At 34.2% G+C, this 19,174-nt stretch overlaps 1 protein-coding gene across 6 annotated transcripts; it reads left to right on the top strand.

Moving 5' to 3' along the window:
- Nucleotides 1-5,934: 5,934 nt before the first annotated feature.
- On the top strand, nt 5,935-16,179 carry LOC18442018 (uncharacterized). 6 transcript variants are annotated; one of them, XM_011627872.3, is made up of 10 exons: nt 5,935-6,236; nt 10,955-11,021; nt 12,176-12,204; nt 12,291-12,499; nt 12,615-12,733; nt 12,893-12,997; nt 13,134-13,209; nt 13,743-13,896; nt 14,484-14,664; nt 15,837-16,179. In XM_011627872.3, the coding sequence occupies exons 1-9, from the start codon at nt 6,048-6,050 to the stop codon at nt 14,652-14,654; spliced, it is 1,119 nt and encodes a 372-aa protein (XP_011626174.1). In that variant the 5' UTR covers nt 5,935-6,047; the 3' UTR covers nt 14,655-14,664; nt 15,837-16,179. The 6 variants fall into 6 exon arrangements, with proteins under 6 accessions (XP_011626174.1, XP_020527702.1, XP_006852304.1 ...); XM_020672043.2 differs by having other exon boundaries at nt 15,834-16,179; XM_006852242.4 differs by having other exon boundaries at nt 15,803-16,179.
- Nucleotides 16,180-19,174: the final 2,995 nt, after the last annotated feature.

The following is a 19,174-nucleotide window of genomic DNA, read 5'->3' as shown; positions in this document are numbered from 1 at the left end:
TTTATGTGTTGTCGATGCAACGAACAACAACATCGTTCGTTTGAATGCCCAAAAAAGAAAATAGAGGTACACTTGACTGAGGAAGAAAGAGAAGTTCCAAAATATCACATGCAACAAATAGACCTCCATGGTGATGAAGAAGGAGATCCGCTTTGAATCAAGCTCGAGGTCGAGCTTCTCCCAACCCCGAGAAAAAAAACGATGCAGTGAAAAAAATATTAATTAATTAATTTTTTTTATGATTAGTTTTTTAGTTTATCTTTTAAATTAGGAGGTACGCAGGGATAGGTGAGCATGAGTTTCGTTTGTGCATGTGCATGATACTTATCAATTGGTTGGTTAGTTTAGAAAGGTAATTAGATAATGTTAAATTAGGGGAGTTAGTTAAATCTAAGGGAGTTTTATTAGGAATGCTTTACATAAAAACGTGGGAAGCATCGCTTTGGATAAAATGTGGAAAAATTTTGGTACATGGTGGTTAAAGAAAGAAGATAGGGATGATCAAAAAACTAGGTTAAGAGATAGGAAAATAGGGGGAGCAATAAAATAGGAAAGTCCATTGTCTATCTTTCTTTATTAATTTTTTTAGTCTATTTAAAAGACGTTTCCCTTTAAATGAATGAGTTTATTAATTTTTTTAGTCTATGGGGACGTTTGGCTTCAAATAAATGAGTTAATAAAATTTGGTCGAAAAAATTATTTTGAGATGAATTTCCTCTTAGACTTATGAAATACGGTATATTCGCTAAACCTTTTCTTTTTATTTTTCTAGTGTTGTTATTCTCCCTACATCAATTTGCATCACTTTCTAACTTTAGAAAAGACAAAAAAAAAAAAGGAGTTAAATAACGTAAATCATATTGGATGATGGATAGGCGAATCCTTTATAGTGGAATAGGGTTGGCCTTCAATGATGAATTGTATTGTTGATAAAAGTGAAATACATTTATGTGAGAATCATGTCAAAAAAGCAGCTTTTTTTTTGTTTTTTCTTTTCTATACCCTTAGCAATTCTAAGATGTTCACTTCTCTGGCAAATACAAAAAACGCGTTTTAATGGCAGGGCTGAGAAGGGGTGGGATGGGGGTCTGGGTCCATGGAGATTCACATTTGGATCCGAAAATTCTATATGGGATGGCCTGGATTCCAAATATTCAGATTCGAATCTCGATCTAAAAATATATATATGGAATTCGGATCTAAATTAGATCTAATCAAACGTAAAAAATTATGTTATATATTATTTTATATCTATAAAATAAAATAATATATAATAAAAATAACATACAGAACGTGTTTAAAGAGGGTTTTGTTACTATATAATGTATTCATATATATGATATATGATATTTTAATAACTGAGTCGGATCGAATCCACTTGTACCCAAATCCAATCTAAATTACTATTTAAATCCAATATTTAGATCCAGATCCGACCCATCGGATAAAGTCTGAAATTTAGGTTCCAGGTATGATCGGATAAATTCTCAGCCCTATTAATAGTGTTAGGGAAGCTTTAGGATGGCAACATTTTAAACATGAATAAGACTTCAAAAGAATTGACCCTTTTGTGGTCAGAGCGGCATGCCTCCTACTTAAGAAAAGAGGTTTGAAGAGAGGAATTGGGCTTGGGCTTGGATTTGTGCTCAAGTAGTTAGCAATTGACGTCAAGCAATGCTATATCTCAAGTTCGATTTTTAAATAAATAAATAAAAATATATTTGAAAAAAATAGGGCTATTGCCAAAAAAAAAAAAAAAAATGTTCCTAAATCTAATCCTAGTCTTTGAAACTGTGATTGCATATGACACAAATCTTACCATAACTTACCATACAACCGAGGTTTATATAAGTTTTTAATCTTAGATTATAGAAGTAAGGGCTACCTTAAAAATCCATTCCAAAACAATATTTTGAAATTGAAAACCTAGACAGTTGATCATCTTGACCCGAGGTATATATATATAAATTGAATTTCAAAGTCCTGAAAAATAGTGCATATTATAACCCAGTGTCTATTTTCAAAAAATTTAAAAAACAATATATAATGAAATCATTTATCTTTAGTACAAAGTGGTCATAATTAATCTTGACCATTGAATGTAAAATTGAGTAGCTATATTTATTTTATTGACCAAGTTCAAAGTTCAAAAAAAAATTTCTGAAGCTTTATAACACATCCAAGCTATCAGATTTCACATCAAACTGATTGTAACTAATTGTGACCTTCCTGTAAAAAAAAAATAAATGATCACATTGTATGCAATCCCTAAATTTAAATGTTTATAGATCGGATTGATCTACTCCATTTTTAGAGCTTTAAAATTTATTATTAAGTGTGACAATAAATTCCATCGTAAAAATTTTCGACGCCGAAACTACATCTTTTAATAAGATTAAAAAATGCACCTTACTTGAGTATTTAAGATTTGACACCTAATATGAACCACGTCCTTAATTGATTATATGTTTTCTTTCGTAAATTAATCATGTACATGATGTAAATTGTACTAAAGTAATTTGGACTGGACTTTCCTTTAAAACTTCTTGGAGGAGTAGTAATCTTTTAAGATCATATTCTACGACTCATTTTTTTATTATCTTATTATTAGTAATCGATTTTTCCAGATGTTATCTTCTAAATCTACCTTCAATAATATATTACATTTCGAGAGAGATTGTTCCAAATTGTTGGCCAGTTTGACAAGGACATGATAGGGTCATTCATACAATTATCTCTTAAGAAAACCTTAAAGAAAAAGGTTTACAATGGACACCACAACAAAGAAATATAAATTAGGACTCAAATTAGGCTTTGATTGACTGCATGTATTGATTCAAATACTGGCGTGTGTAGTGATTTAAGGAAATAAACTTTTCATAAAGGAAAATGTTTCTATAGAAACCCATCCACCTATACGGTAGAGAAAGGTTTCCATGCTCATCCACCTATATGGTAGAGAAAGGTTTCCATGCTTTCCCTACAACATAGAAATTCTATCCTCTCATTACCATCCAGCTGTCCAATTTTGATCAAGAGAGCTACTCACTATTTGATCTTAGATTTGATGTCTCAAAGTATTTTATTTTTAACTTTTTTTATACAAATTGTATGAATATGAAATTTGATACGTGTCATCTTCTCATTGGAGCGCACCTATAAAAAATATTAAAAATAATTTTTCAATTAATTGTAATGACCAAAATACCCCTTAAAACTTTCAAAAATATTTTTATCATATTATTTTATTGAAAATATTTTTTTATATTTTTCGCTAGTATGAGTTTAATAGAGGAATGGACATCCAAAATTTAATGTCAAAATATTTTATAAAAAAAATTAAAAATAAAATAATGTAGAGACATAACATTGTGATTGGAACAATCTTACCCTCCATTCAAGATGGAGGGTTGGATAAAAAAAGAGGAAAGAACTTCTATGTTGTTAAGGAAGCATAAAAAAAAAATGCCCTTATTAAAGCAAAATTTGAGGTATACGTAGATCTGACAAGAACGCATATAATAAAAATAAAAACAATATGATAACAATTACGAGCACCCTCAAAGTTTAAGGGGAATTTCTTCATTTATTTCTATGGAAAATATTTTTTTTATATTTTTCAGGTTTGCCTTAATTTTATGATTGGAGGCCCAAAATTTCATCCAAAAAATTTTCATAGAAAAAGAATGAAAAATAAAACAGTGTTTGACGTGACATGACATGAATAATCGCAACTTTCAATTCAGATCGACAAAAAAGTGAAATCAAATTTAACTCATATGTTGTTGGGGTCACATTCCCCTTTCATAAAACCAAAAGAAAAATACATACGGCCCTTAAAAAAAGTATTGAAAATACAGTATACTTCGTTTATAGCTGAAAAATTACAAAAAAAAATAAATAAATTAGTAAACACGTAATATTCTTTCCCCAAAATTACCTCTTGATCCGAGGATGGGATACTTAGAACCGCATTTTATTTTTATTTTTTTATTATTTAGTAGGGCAGTGTACCAAATTTCAGGTGCCCAAGCGGTCCGCAGTTCGAGTCCTCATACATGTACTTTTTTGATAGAAAACAACTTACCACCCCTTGGACTGTGTACAGCTCGATTTTTTGATAGGTCTGACATCTCCATCTTTAGACCGCTTGTTATTTTTTAAAAAAAAATCTCGATCCAAGAATTAGAACCTCGCTTGTTACTTTTTTTAAAAAAAACCATGATCCGAAAATTGGAACTTCAGACGGTGCTCCGAAATAAGCATTATTCAATGACAAATAATAGAGAGAGATAGTGTAAGAGAAAAAGAGTAGAGAATTATGAAGAGAGTTACAAAAAGAGAGATAGTAAGAGAGAGAGAGGGATGAGGAGAAGTAAGAGCTACATTCCACATGAAACCTGCAAATCAAAGAAGAAAGAGGTACTGCATCATTTACATTTGCTCAAGCCCTGTTGTTTATGAGGCAATGACTTTCTCTGCTCCACCCTTTTCTCTCTCATCCCCAAAATTCCCTTTTCTCTCTCTTCCACTCTCTTCTTCTCCCCCTCTTTTCCAAATTCATCTCTTCTCTTCTCATTACCATTGCTACTCTCCTTCACCTTCTCTTCACCAACTTTATTGCTCATCATCCCCTTCACAATCTTCCCCAACTAAATTTAGAGGGTGACAATATACACTAACTTTTATCTAACTAAATTTGGCGAGTGAAAACATATGCTAAATTTTATCTAACTAAATTTGGATGAAAAATTCTCATGTTTATCTACTAAGATGGAGACACTGTATAATAGCTTTTGGCTTTCATGCATGCATCCAAGCGTTTGTATAGGACACTCTAATGTGCTAAAAAGATGGCACATGGGTTAGTACGTTGTTTGTTTGCTTCGATCGACAATGTCTCTAAAGTCTCTCGCAAGATTCTAATTGAGTGGGGTACCAACATGTCGGGTCGGGGTCGGGTCGGGTCGGCCCGGCCAGAACTACACCAGGGCTAAAAAAATGGCATGGAACTTGATTCCAAACCCAAATTCACCAGACCTAAATCTGGACTTGAAAATATAGTTTGGGACCTAGACTGAGACCCAAACCTGATTGGATCCGATCCAAAAATTAAACTATTAACGATATTTCACACAGATCCGATCAAAAAATTAAATAATTAACAATATTTTACGACCCAAAAAATATTACCGAACACAGACCCAAATCCAAACCGCGTCGGGTTTACCCATCAGATCACAGGTCGGTTCCGCGTCCATTGCCACCCCTAATTAAAGAGGGAGGGCACGCACACTCTCTCCCTATCCCTCTGGCTTCGTATAGTGGAATGGTAAAAAATGAGTAATATGCTGGTGGGCACGTATAGTATGCTCCTTTAGGAGTATAGTTGTGCTTCTACTCCGTCAGAAGAAGATGCGCTTCTTCTCAGTTGGACGGGAGGATTTTTTTAAATTTGGGAATTATTTAAGAACTATTAGATGATATTCTTTAAAAAATTTTGAAATTGGAGTGTTTCAACATTTACATCTCACTTTTAAAAATTGGATACTATATATTTAATCTCGAGACATTATTTTTTTTAAGCATTAATTAGTAAAAAAAATAGTTACATCCCCAAAATTTGAGAGTAGGATTTTATGGAAGGAGTAATGGACATTCTACTCCCGCATGACCATGGGAAATCAATAAGGTCATCACTGATTCGCCATCTAGTTTCGAATCCTACGGCTGTACGAATTTTTCATGGTCATGAGGATTACATATACAATAAAATACAATTTTCTTTTGAAGAAGGTGCACGATCTGTACGGTAACGACGACGGGAAATCTTGTTTCCACCGGTAATCGCTCTTTCACCGGATTTGCAGGTGAAAGATCGGGTTTCTAAAGTATAAATCGAGTGGAAGAAATATTTCGGGCTTTGCGTAATAAAGGCTTTGGGTTTCTTCATATGAAACTAGGCTTTTGAGTATGATCGGGGTTTCTGACAAGGAATTCTAGGGTTTTAATAGAGAGAAGTTTTAGGGTTTTTTTGAGATTCTGCCATGGCTTTGGATCGGAGGGCTCTTAATTTCATTTTCTCAGTGGATTTTATGAGAATGGGGATCTTATGGACCTTAGCTGTCATCTTCTCGCAATTACGGCTCCTTTTCAGGGGAATTTCAATAAAAACCCCGGCATTTCCTCGCGTCCCTCCAAATCCTAGCACCAGGCCCGTTTGCATAATTACTGGAGTAAGTCTTTTTTTTTTCCATTATCATTTTGAATCCTTATTCCATTTTCCATTTAAGCTTGACTATTTCTTTATTGTTCATAGTATTATTTCAATTTTTTCCCCTAAGTTCATGTTTACAACGTTTTCTCCTACATATTTATTATATTTTAGATCATTTATCCCCAAATTTCGTCTAACTACGGGAAACTTTATGCCGGTTGTTAAACCCTAGTACCAGGCCTGTATGCATAATCACTGGAGTAAATTTTATTTTCCTTTATTTTTTTGAACAGTTATTTATTGCATTTTCCATTTTTCCCCCACCATTTCTTTATTGTTGATTTAGCTTGATATATTCGTGTTCTTCCCAAAGCTTTTGTTTCTATATGTTTATTATAATTTTTCAATCATTTGTCCTCTACCTTTTAATTATGCGGAAGTTCTTATGTAGTCCTTTTCTTATGGATTATATTTTCTTTTACTTATTTTGAACCTAGATTGGTTTCACTTTATTGAGTGTTGATTTCTTTATTTATTTAAAATGGTTTCCTCTCCCTTTTTCCCCTCTAATCTGTTTTACTCAGGCAGGTACTGTTTAATGCTGACTGTCATGTGTTAACTTGTTTTGCATTTCATGGAATTGTTTCTTTATTTAATAGAATTGTTTCTTTATTTAATGGGTGTGGTTTGCATAAGGTTGCAACTTTAAACAATCAAATTAAGGTGCAACTTCAAACTATGTCATGAGATTTTGGCATCGGAAATTCTTAGGATGGTGTGAGAATCTATTTTTATCTCGAATTATAAGATTTTAAAATCTAAAAATAGTTCAAATCTAGTATAAAAATCTTGAAAATGGACGGTCCAGATAATATGTTGCAAGATATACTATTTTTAGGACTTGAAATCTCTCTTTTTCTCTATATCTATACATCTCGATGTCGAGAGGATCAATTAGATATTTTTTCAATATCAAAACAACCTTTTTCAAAGGATTTTATAGGTTTACCTTAATTCTACATTTTAAGGTGTGAACCTTATATAAATTAAAATTCTAAGTGCAAAATAAAATATTTTCTAAAAGTATATGGTACCCTCCATAAATATGGGCCCAATTATTTGTTTACTTATCTTTTGGGTATATCCAACTTACATGATAAGGTTGAATATTTGAAATATTTAGTAAATCTTTGAATCAAGATTGCTTAATCTAAGAAATAAAGATTGGATATACTAAAATAGAAAATAAAATAGTATTTTTTTTATTTAAATATTTGATAGGAGTAGATTTAGGAAAGAGAAGATATGCTTCTAGCTCTTCTCTTTGAATCTTGATGGTGGACTAAAGAGATGGATGACTCAAATCTCTCACCCCACAAGTCTCCTTAAATCGATGATCAAGATTTGACCTACGAATTGAGGTAAACCCAAGGTATAGAAAATCTATAAAAGAGGTTGCCCCACCTCATAAAATCTCTACACCTATTTTCTTTTCTCTCTAAGGGTGTATCTCTCTCTCAAATATCTCTTTATAGGTGGCACCTCATAAAATCTCTACACCTATTTTCTCTTCTCTCTAACGGTTTATCTCTCTCAAAGATCTCTTTAAGATCTTTTTATCAATGGCACGCTCCACCTAGGGCTTCAAGATCTCTCCCAAGTTTTTCTATGGGGCACACCCCAATCGAAATCTCTCTTGCCAAAAGGGCTTCAAGATCTCTCCACACTCCAACCAAAATCTGTCTGAAGCCAAATGGGCTTCAAGATCTCTCCCTAAGGGGCACACCCCAACCAAAATCTCTCTCAAGCCAAAAGGGCACACCCAAGTCATATCTCTCGTTTCTAGGTGGCACGCCCAACCTAAGGTTAGCTTGTTGTGGTTTGATTTTTTAGTAGCAAAAGGGAGGATCTCTTGCTAGTAGATCTCTCCCTCTCTTTTTGATCTACTCTCATCTCTCCAAAGTGAGGCCTTAGGTGGTTGGTTTTAGGTCGAGATCTATATGTCATTGAGAGGTTTTTGCCATATGTAGGAAAATCAAGAGACCGATCATAGATCCCGAGCACCATTAGAAGGAGGAGACTCGGTGTAGGGTGTACTAAGCTCGATTGAGGTAATCTTTGGCACTCTTTTTTTGTTTCTTATCATATTTAATTATATTATCTTTATATTCCAAGCATAAGAGTTGTGGGTATTTTCTTTGTTTAAAGAACATTCGTTTAATGGCATCTAGGTTTTTAATATTTTGAATTTATTAGTTTTATTTTTTTTGAAATTAAGACTACTTGTAAGTGATCTTTGCCAAAAGAAAAAGGGTGAAAAGAAGAAAAAAATATATGGATATATATATTCCCCAACAATATCACATTAGTCTTTCTTTCATTAGTATCAGAGCTATTGATACTTGATGTCATCAGTTGTCTTTTCTCTTTATTGAGTCTAGATCAAGCTTGAGAATGAGATATAAGAAAGTTAATGACCTTCGTGGTCACGTAATACACCTGCGGTTAAAAATTATTAGAATATTCAGACACCGAAAAAGGTTCTGCACTCTGCAGAATGGGTATTCTTGGCTATTTTGGAGCATTGATATGAAGAGAATACCCATTCTATAGAATATGGGTATTCTGGGCTATTTTGGAGCATTGATATGAAGAGAATACCCATTCTATAGAATACCTTTTTTCGGTGTTTGAATATTCCAATAATTTTTAACCATGGATGTATTACGCGACCACAAAGGTCATTAGCTTTTTTAGATCTCATTCTCAAGCTTGATCTAGACTCAATAAAGAGAAAAGACAACTAATGACATCAAGTCTCAATAGCTCTGATACCAATGAATGAAAGACTAATGTAATCTTGTCGGAGTATATGTATTCTTTTTTTTTTTCTTTTCACCACTTTTCTTTTTCTTTTCTTTTGGCAAATATTACTTACAAGTAGTCTTATTGCAATGTCTTATTACAATAACTCTTGTTTCAAAGAAAATAAAACTAACAAATCCAAGATCTTAAAAACCTTGATGCCATTAAACTAATTTTCTTTAAACAAAGAAAATATCTACAATTTTTATGCTTGAAAATATAAATACGATATAATTAAATATGACTAGAAACAAAAAGAGAGTGCCGGAGATTACCTCAATCGGGCTTAATATTGTCCACACCGAATCTCCTCTTTCCGATGGTGCTCAGGATCTATGATCGGTCTCTTGATTCTCCTACATATGGCAAAACCCTCTCAATGGCATATGGATCTCGTTCTAAAGCCAACCACCTAATGCCTTATTGCCCTAGTCTTACTCAAACCCATTTGGCTTGATCTTTGGAGAGATGAGAGATAGATCAAAGAGAGAGGGAGAGATCTACTAGCAAGGGGATCATCCCCTTTGTCACCCAAAAATCAAACCACCACAAGTTAACCTTAGCTTCGGGGTGCCACCTAGAAACGAGAGAGAGATGACTTGGGCGTGCCCTTTTGGCCTTGAGAGAGATTTTGGTTGGGGTATGTTCCCCTTAGAAAAATTTGGGAGAGATCTTGAAGCCCTAGGTGGGGCGTGCCACCTAGAAACGAGAGAGATGACTTGGGCGTGCCCTTTTGACCTTGAGAGAGATTTTGGTTGGGGTATGTTCCCCTTAGAAAAAACTTGGGAGAGATCTTGAAGCCCTAGGTGGGCCGTGCCACCTATAAAGAGATATTTGAGAGAGAGAAAGATAAGAAAAAATAAGTGTAGAGATTTTATGAGGTGGGAGAGCCTATTTTTATAGATTTTCTATGCCTTGGGGTTTGCCTCAATTCGTATGGTCAAATCTTGAACGTCAATCTCAGGAGACTTGTGGGGTGAGAGATTTGAGTCATCCACCTCTTTGGTCCACCATCAAAATTCAAAGAGATGAGTTAGAGCCTTATCCTCCCTTTCCTAGATCTATTCCTATCAAATCTTTAAATAAATATTTTTTTCTTGGTTCAAACAATCTTGATCAAAGATTTACTAAATATTCAACCTTATCATGTAAATTGGTTATACCCAAAAGAAAAGCCAACAAACAAGGGGATAACTATCACCCAATCTTGGAGAACAAGTTAGTCCTTTTGGGTGGGGCCTGCCACCCTTTGGTGACCACACATGGGCCCCACCCAATCCCACATGTTCTAAATTGGGCCCCCATATTCATGAAAGGTACCATATAATTTTAGAAAATATTTTATTTTATATTCAAAATTTTTAAATCTTATATTTTATTTAGAATTGTTAAATCTTACATTTTAAGGTGTGAACCTTATATAATTGTTTCCTTAATCCGTGGTTTCATTTACTTCAAGTTGTCAATTATTTCAGAAATACTGTATCATCGTATAATTGAGTAAAAATCTCAAATATGGTGTTTTTTTGTGAATTCCTTCTATATTAGGGCCCTATTTTGTAATATCAATCATTTTGTTGGAAAAAGAACATTTATTTGTTCAAATAACATTTTACTCGTTTGCAAATTCCCTTAATCCAGTGTGGTTGAAAATTAAAAAAAAACTGAATTTTCAGGTGTAAGAATTACATGGTTTTCCAAAGTACAAATGCTTATATGTATATTGTGGATGCATAAAGCCATATCTCTTTGTTCTTCTCTCCAATGTACAATGACGTTTTCGATTTAGTCTGAATGCTTCATGTTTCATATGCCTCTTCTTTCTTTTAGTTTATTTTGTTTTTTCATTGTCTTGGTGTTTGATGCATATAGGCCACGTCTGGTTTGGGCAAAGCAGCAGCTCACGCTCTTTCAATGGAACGTTACTTTGTAATTCTTGGTAAGATTTTGTTATAATTTAATCTTGTTATTATTTGACATTAAGCATGATCCTCGTCAAACCATGAACTGGGTGATGTCGATTGAATTCAAATTACTTTAATTATTAATTTTTTAATGGAACTCTTGGTCCACTCTGATCACTGTCTATGTTAAACATTACTGTTAGACCTTTTGGCTTTTGTATTTTTTCTTTTTATTTCTTAATAATTTTATTATGGTTTTTTAGACCTTTTTCTTCCCCTGAAATAAATCTATTCTATGTTTTAGTAGAATCCATCAATGCAATGTTTATGGCCTGCAATTCATGACTCTAGTTGGGGTGGCATCAATTCATTTGGCAGAGTTCTTGTCATCTTTAAAAACAGAATTGAAATGAGATCACTGTATTTTGCACCACTAGAGTCTTACTCTGCCAGATAAATCTTATGCACGCTAGGGCATTTAATAATAGATGGGGGTATTTAGCTCTAAAGGCATATTAATCTCCATATAACTTCTTCAACTTTCTGGATCTATCTTTTACTAATTCCATAGAGAATTTTGATCCTTTTCTTACACATTGATCTTGAATTTATATTAGTTCTCCTTTTTATTGGTCAATCGAGATTATCTGTTATGCATTTTTCACAATGTTGCGTAGTCTTTGTTTGTTACGGCTTGTTTGCCATCTGGAATCAAGTTCCCTTGCAACGATGTTTTAAGACGTAATTTTGTGAGTGATGAGATTAGCATGCTAAACATTATAAGTAATCAAATCAGAATTTGGTTAGAATTTGATAATAAAGCAGGCAGCCATTCAAAACTACGCAACATAGAAAATCATGGGATGGAATATGCACTCCTCAACATAGTAATGCTTCCATGTGTTGTATTTACATATAGCCATTAAACTTGCACCTATCATACATTTCTTCTCTTTCCTTTTTACTGGTAATTGGTAAATATGGAAATCTTGAACCCACAAAATCTGGTGTAGGTATACGATGTGAAGAGCTCAAAGAGTTGACGGTTCACATTAGCTCTGATACCCAGTATTACAATCTAATGAATTTGATTTTGGTTACAAGTATGATGCCTTGTTTGATTTAGGATGAGTTCTGTAGTCATGCATATTCCCTGTCTAAATTTTTTTGTTCTTTGCCATATTGGTAGCTGGCCGTTCAGATCACCTCCTATCCAAGGTAAATCCCTAGGCCAAAGTCCAAAAGCCCAAAGCGACATAGTTCTATCTTTTTGTGTCCTCAGGTCTCTGCCAATTGTGGAACAGACCATTGAAGAAATCAAGCAACAGCAAGAAGATGCTCACCTAAAAGCATTTCAAGTAGATGTGTCTTCCTTAGCTTCAATACTGAATTTCAAGAATTCCGTTCAACAATGGCTTTGTGATTTACACATGCATCCTTCTATTCAACTTCTGGTAAACAATGCTGGAATATTGGCAACATCCCGGAGATTCACAGCTGAAGGCTATGATAAGTAACTACCGGAGCTTTTCCTGGGAATAAATGTTTGTAGATCATTAAGTCTCTCTTTGGGTTGCTCAAAATACTCTCCCTCTCATGTGATGTTCTGTTTCATATTTCCAATCCAGGATGATGGGGACTAATTACATGGGTGCATTTTCCATGGCCAATGTACTTTTGCCACTACTCAAGAACAGTTCTAAACCCTCACGAATAGTTAATGTCACATCTTTCACCCATCATTGTGGTAAGCTCTTTCCTGCCCCTCTTTTTTGCAATGCTATGTATGTCCAAACCATCTTTGATTAAAACAATGGATATATTATCGATATGCTCATTGTATTAGCTATCCTTTAGCAAGTCGCAAATATCTCATTCTAAACTATGTTTTTTATTATTCCTGCAGTGTCTGGTGCACAGTTCGATGAGGAGTCATTGGCTGGCAGGAATTTGCAGCATTTATCAAGTGGAAAATCATATCCATTGTCTCGCATTTATGAGTACTCAAAATGTGGGTACTTTTCTCCCTGGAATTAGGGAAAGTTTTGTACTTTTTACAACTGGGGTGGTTTTAATTCATTGCATGCCTCCGTGCTTTTCATAAGAACACTAATGCGACATTATTTTCTTCTCTTGATGCTTAACAGTATGTGTACTTCTGTTCTCATATGAGCTCCATAGGCAGCTTTTCCTAGCGGATCCTTCTCATCACATCTCGGTCATGTACGTGTTGAGACAAATCCAGTCCATTCATTTTCTGTCTTTTGCTATCTTGTATTTTATATTTTTTCTGTTAATTCTGCAACACAAATCTCCACAAATTGTTTCCTACAAAGATATAATGGGTGATGAATGAAAACTTGTTTTGAGTGAGAGAAATTCAATCGAGTAAAATTGACTAGTCAGGTGCCCTATAAGTGAAAATTTTGGGATATACTGATGAAAAAAAAAAAAAAACTTGGATATTTCCGGAGTTTTCTTGCATATAATTTTCTTTCTTGAATGATCGCTCCCAATGTGGTAGCAGTGTGACTGGACTTAGGTGATGAGTAGGTTCAATTCCCCTAATTCTTTAAACAAAAAAAAAGGGAAAAAAACTCGACGATTGATGGCATTGATCAAGACCTATTTAAGTTTTTGAATACTCAACATATCTTGTCAATTTCATTGATGTGGGGTTGCTAAAAAACGTAAATTACTGCTTCGATAAAAGTTGTTTGAGCTAACATTGTTTGTGAATTTTGTTTGGCTAACAGGGCCGCTGATCCTGGGGTCGTAAGAACTAACATCATGAGGGAGGTCCCTCAAAGTTTAGCAGAGCTTGCCTATACTGCTTTGGATCTTCTGTGTGTTCTGAACTCTCCTGAAAGTGGGGTGCAATCTATTATCGATGCAGCCCTTGCACCTCCAGTAAGTGTTTCTTTCTTGTGTTCTTAGTGAATTTTGAACTTCTCAAGTCACTTGTTTGGCTGGGACAGAAAGCTTGGTGCACGGTAGAGAGCTCAAAAAAGATGATAATTTTGGAATACTCCTTAAGTGTGTTCTGTTGTGAAATGAATATTGCAACTGGTTCAGTAATAAAAGTAAAAGTTTCCACTAGCTTTCAGGGCAAAATGAACCATTTCATGGTTTTAGATATTGAGAAAAATGGCCCTACACACCCGATCTTGATGGGAGGCAGATAGAGAGCTCTGTACTTTTTCTGTAACTTTGAATTTGAGCTATTTTGGTGAGTGTGTTTTCTGTTAGTTTTTTATTTGTCCATCTCGAAGTCCATTGAGAAGACACATTCACATCTTGTTATAAAAAGTGTGGTGATCTCTTTCATCACCTACTGAAAAGCAATGGCTGTTTTGTAAAAGTTGTGCAAAAATCAAAATACAATTTATCATGTATTTTTGTATGATTGCATTTTTTTGGTTGCATCAGCTAAATTGCATTTATGATTTTACCATAACTAATTTACACCTCTACTAATGCTCGTTTTGTGCTCTCAGGAAGCATCTGGACATTACTTTTTTGGAGGAAAAGGCAGGACGCTTGAGTCGACCTTTCTTTCTTATGACCCGAAGCTATCAAAAGAGCTTTGGATAAGTTCCAATAATTTGCTTCAGAAAGCTCAACTTACATTACAGAAATCGGGGGAAATTTCCAGAACATCTGATTAAACAAATAAGGGTAAGTTTTGATGAATCTTTCAAAATTTTGTTAAGCTAGAATTTGAATAATAATTATAGGAAAACCTCAATCTCATAAACTATTATGGTTGTTTTGTGAGATATCAATCTCATGAACTGCTCTGTTATGGGAACCTCAATCCCATAAACTATTATGCTCTTGGACAAGTTATTTGTCAGCCTTTTACTTCACTTGTTTTGGGATACTATGAATCGTTTGGAAAGCATACAAGGCTATAACCCACTTATCGTTGCAATAATGCTGCCATCTGCCTAGTGGTTGTGATGGAACTGCCTTTATCCATGCAAACTCAACCTTTTTAATTGCTTGGTGTAACAGTGGGCTTAGAGAGAGAGAGAGAGAGAGAGAGAGAGAGAGAGAAAAGGGAGGGAGGGAGAGATCCCAGTGGTTGTCTTATGATGCATTAGAGAGAGAGAGAGGGAGGGAACGATCCCAGTGGTTTTCTTATCATGCATTTCAAACTTAACATCTGTAATTTTTTATGAATGACTGATATATCTGTAAACTTCTTCGCATCTATTGTAGTTTGGTCAACATTTGAAACCAATGTTTTTAAACTCGGCTCAGGCCTCGAACTTGGCCCTGGCCTATGTAATTCAGCTGAATCCGAGTGGATTTGGCTGAGTAAAGTACAAAACCCAAAAAATTTACTAAATAAAAATTGCTAAAAATAAAATACATTTTAAAAAATGAAATAAAACCGAAAATGCCCAAATATGCTGAAAAAGTCATGAAAGATGGATTTAGAAAATTTTGATTTATGGTTGTCGGCATTTCGGAAAGATTAAAAAAAAAAGAGGGAACTACAAAAATATGGCGTATGACAGAAAAAGCTCACAAGTCATTGCAAAAACATCCAAATTACACATACAATATGTACACATTGATCCCGTGATGATATACAATTTTTATGTTTTTTTATTTGTTTAATATGCTCGAGTTGTACCCAGGTACTCAGCTCGGCAAGGGACCAAGTCTGAGTGGACTTGGCCGAGTGGTTAAACACTGTTGGAAACTATGGCTAGTTTATACTCTCTAACTCATTTTGAACTGTTGGTAGTTTAATACTTTAATAGGTGCTTGTAGACACTGCTTCTAACTGCTATTTGCGATGTAGTTGAAAGGATATTTTGAATGTTGATCTGAAGCAGTTTAGCGAGAAAGACGAGTGGACTTTGAGGCAGTGCCCCCAATACCAGTGAGGGATATAGGAAACTGAAGAGCCAAATTGTTTTTTAGCCACTTTAAATTCAATTTTGTGTAAAAAGCATTTCTTGAGAGATTTTAGGAGACTTTTAGTAAACTGAAGAGTCAGAGCTTTATGTGGCCACCATAACATTTTTGTACATAAAGGAATGTCTTGGCTAGTTTCTCTATGCCTAGATGTTTTTTTTTATTTAAATGTTGGCCAGAAATTATTTTTGGTCAGCTATTTTGTTTATAGCAGTTGAATTGTACTGCATGAAAATGTATTAGTCCATGAAGTTTTTCGTATGTGGTGATTGGTCATAACTAGTTCATCATCATCATCAAAGTTTTTTTCTAATTATTTTGGGTCAGCTACATGAATCGTGATCTACTATTCTGCTCTATCAAGGCTATACACTCACCTTTTTTAGCGGTGATTCAGTGGGGAGAGGGCCTCTACCCTTGATAGAAATTGAGCCTAGGATGCAGTGTTGCAAATCGTCAAGCGCTAACCAATTAAGCTTGGGCTTTTTTCTTAAAGTGGTATGTCAGTGGGGATTTGGCTTCTGCCTTTTAGTGACAATGGAGTCAAAGACTTCACCATGGGGTTCGGCAATATTACTACCAAAACGCTCTTGCTTTTTAGTGAGAATGGAGTCAGAGATTTCACCATGATGCTCGGCAATATTACTATCAAAATTCCACGCCATTCTCGCCATACACTCACTTATCCAAAAAAAAGGTCATACATTCTGTAAGATTATAAGACCCTTTATATATTTTTTACTACTTTCAATCATGTCTTTTCGGGTTTATTGTTGGTCTTTTTTTAGCCAATCCACTTGATCTAACTTGAACCTCTTAACAAGTGTTGTATTGGGTTTGCGTTGCATATCATCTGTACATTAAGTCTATTTTATCTCAACTTATTGCTTATTGGAACCACATCTAAGTTTTCTTGAAGGTAATTCATTTTGAATTTTGTCCCTTCTTTTGTTGCCACCCATCAATTTCAACATCTACATCTCAGCGACACTCATCTTTTGGGCATATATTGTTTCTTGACTGTTCAAATTCCGTCTCATAAAACAAAGTTGATCTTAAAACAGTTGTATAGAACTTGTCCTCCAGCATCATAGATCCTACCTAGTTAATGACTGCAATATTTTGAGAATTATATGATTAGTTTTCAATACCCTAGGGAAACTGCAGCAGTTATTTTGGAGGTCCGCAACAGGCGGAATATAGCCTAGTCTGATGTGCTTTCATGTCTTCCATTTTGACACCCAGCAGTCTGATGTGCTTTCATGTCTTCCATTTTGCCACCCAATGGTTTTAGTGGTCACACCTAAATCATCAACGCATGCCATATAATCGATGCTTAAAGGGGGTGATTAATTTACCCGAAACTTTCCATTGTTTTGGGTATGATTACTGAAAATAATATTCATGTCACGTAATAGTCTACACGATATATTTTTAAGTAGTATTGGTCAGAGTTCTAAGCTTGTGGGAATGTAGGGTTGGATATTGTATTAAGGCATCATCCGCCAACCCCATTCCCATATCTTTTAAAAATATTTGTTTGTTAATACAAAAGTTAAACCCTCTATTAGTGAACTTTTATGTGCTTACACACTTCAGCAATTATTACTTATGGATTACTCAAAGGAAAGTAAAAAAACCTATTTGTTTTTAGTATAAGGAGGTCGTAATCACTATTAACATTATACGTCAAATCTGACGGTTAGGAGTTTTCCATTAATTGAGCTCAAAGTTCAAAGAGAAAGTTTTTAGACCCCTCTACCCAAAGCCGTTGAATTTCACATTTGATCACTATGGTTGATTATAACCTTCCTGTGCGAAACCTCATATTCCTTAACTCGCACCTCAAATTTCGTAACACAATCAAACAAGATGCAAAGAGAGCATAGAAACACAACAAAGTGCTATACAAATATAAGCAATGCCATCGAGTAGCATTATGTTTCACACAAGTTTGCCGAGCAGTTCCAAATTTAGACTATAAGCAATTCACAAACATTAGAAATCATCTTGATAAACATTAATGGGAAAGTCGGGCATCACTTTTCAAGCTACAAAAGCTTGTTATATTTCAAGCAGCAGAATGTCTAAACCTCGCTACATGGAAGATATAGGCATAGACAACATTGAGATTAACTAATCGAAAAAGTTTATATAAGAATTAAGGTGCACCTGAAAAATAGGTTTGTTTTGGTATTGGAAACCCCCTTAATCATCTCGACATCAAGATGAATGAATATGAAAAGAAAAAAAAAATTTTGAATCCCAAAAATAGTGTGTCTTGAAACATATTATATGGACCGTCTATTTTTTAGATTTTCATATGTTTATGATCTACTTTATTTAAACCATTTTTCAAATTTAAAAATTTATAATTAGAGATAAAAATAGGTTCTCAAAATTACATTTATGATAAATTTTAGAGGTGTGCCTTAATTGGATTGTTTAAGGGCAAACTTATGCGTACCACACCCTTAACTTATTAACGTGTTACCCCAATTCAACTATCAGAGTGAAATGATACATAAAAATGGAGAAAAAACATGGGAACAACTACAAAACAAAGTAATAATTACACATAGAAGAGGGAGATTGTATTGAAATTGTCTTTGGCACACGAAGGTCACAAATACTCCTGGCTTCATATTGGATGGCTTGGAGTATGTTAAGAAGTTTCGGAAATATTTGTTTGAGCTGTGAGACTATTCAAAGATACACTCACAACTATCCGATTTGAACTCAAATGGACAAGAATGATTGTGAAAGGTCTCTTGAATGAAAAGTCTTTTTATATATTTTTCCTAGAAGAGGAACATAGGTATCTAGAGTTTGATGAAAGGGAGACACACTGGGGTTTAAATAGAGAAGTGTACATTTGGAGTGAGAGGCAAGCTTTCTATACTTTCCTTAATGTATAAGTGTTTTATACTTCCCCTCATCTAGCCATCAGATTTGAATGAACAGTTGAGATGAATCCAATTCCAATGTCTACCACTGTTTTATTTTTTATTTTTTATTTTTTCAACAATTAATTTTGACACCAAAATTTTGTCGTCCACTTTTCTCTGAAACCCACACTTGCAAAAATATAGAAAAGTATTATTGATAAAATAAAATGATCAAAATACTCTTGAAAGTTTCAGGGGTATTTTGATTATTTTATTTTATTAAAAATATTGTTTTTTATTTTTATTTTTTAGATGTGCTCCATCGAAATGATGGCACAACCAAAATTTACGCTCATATAATTTGTAGA

The sequence above is a fragment of the Amborella trichopoda genome, chromosome 6 (assembly GCF_054954075.1).
Source record: "Amborella trichopoda isolate Santa Cruz 75 chromosome 6, AtrichopodaSantaCruz75HAP2 v2.0, whole genome shotgun sequence".
In the NCBI taxonomy this organism is placed as follows: Eukaryota; Viridiplantae; Streptophyta; class Magnoliopsida; order Amborellales; family Amborellaceae; genus Amborella; species Amborella trichopoda.
This window is presented reverse-complemented; position numbering and strand designations above follow the sequence as displayed.